The following is a 6000-nucleotide window of genomic DNA, read 5'->3' on the forward strand; positions in this document are numbered from 1 at the left end:
CGTGCCTTAATGTGGAAACTGAATCATCAGTGCCTGTTGCAACCAAGTCTTGCTGCAGGTCTTTTGAAGTCACTTGAGGGTTTTTCTCAACCAGCCTTCTCAGAAATCTGGCTGCAGCAGTTGACAGCTTCCTTTTTCTGCTCCCTCCATGCAGTGTAACCACTGTTCCTTTAACTTTGAACTTACGAACTATACCGTCCAACATTGTCTCTAGGAACATTCAATGCCTTCACTATCTTTTTGCATCCTTTTCCTTGTTTGTGAAGTGCAATGATCTCATCTCTTAACCTTTTGGACTATTTTTTGCCATATTTCTAACATGCAGTCAAATGTGACACTCAACTAATGAAGCCCTTGATTAGTTGCATTAGATGTGTTTGAGACAACACCTGTTTTGCATATTTGTGCTGTTGTGAGGGATTCTATTCAGGGAGTTGAATAATTTCGGGACTGAAGAATTCGTTAAAAGTTGCATTTTCAGTTGAATGTGGGGAAATCACTTGAAGTATTCATTGTGTTGACCTATTTCAATTGCTTTTGTTTGATTTGTTCATTGCAAACAGCTGAAAGTCTGTAAATTTTGACAGTAAACCTGATTTGAGATGGGGGTTGAATAATTTTTATTGCTATATATATATATATATATATATATATATATATATATATATATATATATATATATATATATATATATATATACAGTATATATATATGATTGGTTCATTCATTCATGCTGTTTTGTACCAAAAACATGCAGGAATTGCGAAAGGAGTTATACCGTTTTTTTAATAAGGTGCTTTATTTGTAATGATGTACAAGGGGTTTGACCATTTATTTGTCCATCCTCCACTGTCCAATCCTGTTGTAGTATTACTAATGACTGATGTTAAAGGCAGCTGGTCAGGTACTAAATGCTTGAATTTAGTCATACAGGAGTTTGTTTGTTTCACCCGTGCACATGTCTGTCTAGTGGTCAAGAGCATACCTTTATACGCCTTAAATATTAATATTATTGGTATTGCATGTTTAAATATGTTTAGTAAGCTTGCTAAGTGAAGCATTTGTCTACTCTGTATATATTGTAATATCATTGATCTGTTTGTTCTCTTTACTTAATCTAGCACTAAAGCAGATAGATCTTCATGTGCATCACCAGCCAGGACCTCTGCTAGCAACAGACGCAGAACATAATTACCTAGTCCAGTGGAGGGTACATCAGAGGCCTTTACGCATGGAACGGTTGTGGATACAGGAAATGCATTACATTGCATCTGAATTAGACCAGTTAGGTAATCGAAAAGGTATGGTTATTGTATTAAACTGCTGGGCACATTTTCTTTCCTTTCCTGTAGAAATATATGTGCGAAGACTACGTGGAATTAGAGATGCTGTGAGTCGACTATTAAATCGCAGCCCTGATACAAAGATCCTCATCAAATCCGCCAATACTGGGTATGGTTTTTCCCATGGCAGTGACTGGTTATCTTTACAGCTTGATACTGTCATGAGAGCTATGTTTTCTAAGCTTCCAGTCATCATACTGGATGTTTGGGAAATGACTTCATGCCACAGAGATCCAGAAGATATTCATCCCCGTAAAACCATCATTAAGAATGAGGTGGATTTAATGCTTTCTTTCATCTGCCCCAAGTGATGTTCTGCTTCTGATTTAATTTGCCAGACTAGGGTCGATTCTAACCATCCTGAAATTCACTTTCATTATAAAAAAGGAGATCAGACATTATTTATTTTTTTTCCAAACTATCACAATCTTTCAGAATCAACACAGCCAAGGTTGATAATTCCCATTATATTCGCTCTTCAATTATATACAACAGAACGATCAAGGAAAGATAATGGCTATCGATCACATTAAACTGAAATGGGTAATGGGGCTATCATGTATTTACCAATTGATTAGATTGGTGTTTTTTCTTTAATAAAAATATTTTTAATGTAATTTACTGATAGTTATACATTGGTATTGAGATCAGTATTGATTTTGCAACAGTTGATATGTTTTTGTGCGTTTTTACATTTAAATAATTATGATGTATTCAGTATCATTTTATTTGCCACTATTCAATCGTTATAGAAAAGGGCCATTATTGTTGTTGACATGGGCAACGTCATCTTTTTTTTCAGGTCTGACCTTTCACAAACATGTGACAAATGTGTGCTATTGGTTGATCTTTGAGTCTTGAGCATTTATCAAGTGCCTTCGGCTGTTGAATTCAATGTCTCCATTATATTTTCGATATTTAGTCAATAACCTTTGGTCTGGTGGATTGTGGTCGTCAAAGTCGATGTCCATGCATTGTATGGCCACATTTACCAATATCTGTTCTGATCTGTGTACAAAATAATTATGCTATTGTTCATATTAAAGAGACAGTCTACACAAGAATGTTTATTGTTTAAAAAAAATAGATAATCCCTTTATTATCTATTCCCCAGTTTTGCATAACCAACACAGTTATATTAATATACTTTTTACCTCTGTGATTACCATGTATATAAGCCTCTGAAAACTGCCCGCTTATTCCAGTTCTTTTGACAGACTTGCATTTTAGCCAACCAGTGCTGGCTCCTAGGTAACTCCACGTGAGTAAGCACAATGTTATCTATATGACACACATGAACTAATGCCGTCTAATGGTGAAAAACTGTCAAAATGCATTCAGTTAAGAGGCCTCCTTCAAGGTCTAAGAAATTTGCATATGAGCCTGCCTAGGTTAAGCTTTCAACTAAGAACACCAAGAGAACGAAACAAAATTGCGGCCAGATTACGAGTTTTGCATTAGGAGCTGTGCGGTACTAACGAGCAGTTTTTTCTCACCGCTCACTTACCTGCAGCGCTGGTATTAGGGGTTTTTACAAACCCGACATTAACAGGCAAGAAGTGAGCGTAAAGCAAAATTGAGCTCCTTACCGCACTTCAATACCAGCCCTGCTGTGCACGATTTCCCCATAGACATCAATGAGGACAGTCGGCTGAGAAAAAGTCTAACACCTGCCAAAAAGCAGCGTAAAACTCAGTAACACAGCCTCATTGATTCCTATGGGGAAACACATTTTATGTTTACACCATAACACCCTAACTTGAACCCCGAGTCTAAACACCCATAATCTTACATTTATTAATCCCTAATCTGCCGCCCCCGACATCGCCGACACCTGCATTATACTTATTAACCCCTAATCTGCTGCCCCCAACATCGCCGACACCTACATTATATTTATTAACCCCTAATCTCCCGCCCCCAATGTCGCCACAACCTATCTACACTTATTAACCCCTAATCTGCCGACCCAAGCCGCCACTATATTAAATGTATTAACCCCTAAACCTAAGTCTAACCCTAACACCCCCTAATTGAAATATAATTTAAATAAATCTAAATAAAATTACTATCATTAACTACATTATTCCTATTTAAAACTAAATACTTACCTATAAAATAAACCCTAAGCTAGCTACAAAATTACATTGTAGCTATCTTAGGCTTTATTTTTATTTTACAGGCAAATTTGTATTTATTTTAACTAGGTAGAAGGTAGAATAGTTATTAAATAGTTATTAACTATTTAATAACTACCAAGCTAAAATAAATACAAATTTACCTTTAAAATAAAACCTAACCTGAGTTACACTAACACCTAACACTACACTACAATTAAATAAATTCCCTACATTAAATACAAATAAATTAAATTAAATTATCTAAATCACAAAGAAAACACACTAAATTACAGAAAATAAAAAACAAATTACAAGATATTTAAACTAATTACACCTAATCTAATAGCCCTATCAAAATAAATTACCCAGGGGCATATTGGAAATAAAAACCTAGGATGTTTTCCATGCCTCAATTGTGAAAACTGTAATAGTATCATTAAAGGCCCCATTTTTACTCACCCCTCGACAGGCAAGAAATATAAACTTAAGGATTACTATACTTGCAACTCCAAGTTTGTGGTATACTTAATTAAGTGTCCATGTGGTTTAGGGTATGTTGGCGAGACCACCAAGAGGGTACGGGAACGTATCAACCAACATAAAAGTAATATCAGGACAGGAAAATTGGATGCCCCTGTATCCCACCATTTTATTATGGCTGGACACCAAATTAATCAGCTTAGATTCCAGGTGTTGGAACATATAAGCATACCCTGGAGAGGTGGAAATAGGGCAAGGTTGTTAAAGTATAGAGAATTATATTGGATTCATGAACTAGGGACTATGATACCCAATGGAATGAATAGGGAAATGGATTGGAGTGTATGTCAGTGAATATGGATGACTATGTACTTGATAGCAGATCAACTTGCAGTTTTTTAAAAAAATCTTTTTTGTTCAAAAATACAGAGATACGGATAGTTTTATTTAACCCAGTTCTTTTGGCATCTTTTGTTGAACATTTTTTTAGATACATTTGAATTTTAAGTATATTCGGTTAATATCCCTTTAAATTTAGTATTGATTGTGTAGAAAGATCAAGAAATAGACACAAATTTAAAATGACTTGGTTGACTTATTTTTTTATTTATCCTTTGTTGAAGGTTGTTTTTAGTAATGTTTAAACAACCCCATAAATAATTCTTTCTTTAAGATGACCATCTAATAAGACTTAGTTGAAGAGGAAATAATTAACCTGTCTTCTTTCTAAAGGTCTTGAAATTAGAAATGTAAAAAAAGAAAGAAAAAAAGTTTTTTTGCTATATTTTTTTCATTTTTTTTTTCATCTTTTTAAGGTAAAATTTGGGTATTTAACAACCAATGTTAATAAGTATATATTTAACTGTCATCTGTACTGGGTTTAGTAACTTGATGTATAAATTACAATGATGAGGAAATGCATTTAATTAACTTCTCTATATGTCCTTTGTTGAGGGTTATGATGAATATAACGAGAGATGTAAAAATTGACCACTAGATGGCATTAAGCACAATAAAATTGAGTATTAATTTAACACAGGTGAGAACAGGTGTGGTGGGTGGAGCTTCAGCCTATATAAGGTTTGTTTTTAGAGTTTTATATTAGACATGAATAAGGACATGGGTCCGAAACGTTGTCTGTTTTAAGTGGCACAATACAATTATGATGTTTTAAATACAGTTGGTGGTGCAGCTATATCATTATCTTTGGCCTATCAAAATAAAAAATGTTCCCCCAAATAAAAAAAAAACCCTAGCCTAAACTAACTACCAATAGCCCTTAAAAGGGCCTTTTATGGGGCATTGCCCCAAAGAAATCAGCTCTTTTTCCTGTAATAAATAAATACAAACACCCCCCCAACAGTAAGACCCACCACCCATACAAACCAACCCCCCAAATAAAATACTAACTAAAAAAAACTAAGCTCCCCATTGCCCTGAAAAGGGCATTTGGGTGGGCATTACCCTTAAAAGGGCATTTAGCTCTACTGCGGCCCAAAGTCCCTAATCTAAAAAATAAACCCACCCAATACACCATTAAAAAAATCCTAACACTAACCTCCGAAGATTCACTTACCGGGAGAAGTCTTCATCCAAGCAGCAAGATATCCTCAATGAAGCCGGCAGCAGTGGTCCTCCAGATGGGCAGAAGTGGTCCTCCAGATGGGCAGAAGTCTTCATCCAGACAGCATCTTCTATATTCATCCTTCCTGCACGGAGCGGGTCCATCTCCAAGACATCCGACGCGGAGCATCCTCTTCAAACGACGTCTTCTTTGTAATGAATATCTCTTTAAGTGACATCATCCAAGACTGCGTCCCTTCAATTCCTATTGGCTGATAGAATTCTATCAGCCAATCGGAATTAAGGTAGAAAATCAGCCAATAGGATTGAGCTGGCATTCTATTGGCTGTTCCAATCAGCCAATAGAATGCAAGCTCAATCCTATTGGCTGTTTGTATCAGCCAATAGGATTGAAGTTCAATCCTATTGGCTGATTGCATCAGCCAATAGAATTTGTTCTACCTTAATTCCGATAGACAGAATTCTATCAGCCA

At 35.7% G+C, this 6000-nt stretch overlaps 1 protein-coding gene across 1 annotated transcript in view; it reads left to right on the forward strand.

Moving 5' to 3' along the window:
• The window catches only part of LOC128652390 (NXPE family member 3-like), a 192285-nt gene extending 190506 nt beyond the window's left edge, over window positions 1-1779 (forward strand). The window contains exon 6 of the mRNA XM_053705329.1: window positions 1122-1779. Coding sequence (XP_053561304.1) covers window positions 1122-1654 — 533 coding nt within the window. The 3' untranslated portion in view covers window positions 1655-1779. The remainder of the gene's footprint in view (window positions 1-1121) is intronic.
• Window positions 1780-6000: the final 4221 nt, after the last annotated feature.

This window comes from Bombina bombina, chromosome 3, assembly GCF_027579735.1.
Source record: "Bombina bombina isolate aBomBom1 chromosome 3, aBomBom1.pri, whole genome shotgun sequence".
Classification (NCBI taxonomy): Eukaryota; Metazoa; Chordata; class Amphibia; order Anura; family Bombinatoridae; genus Bombina; species Bombina bombina.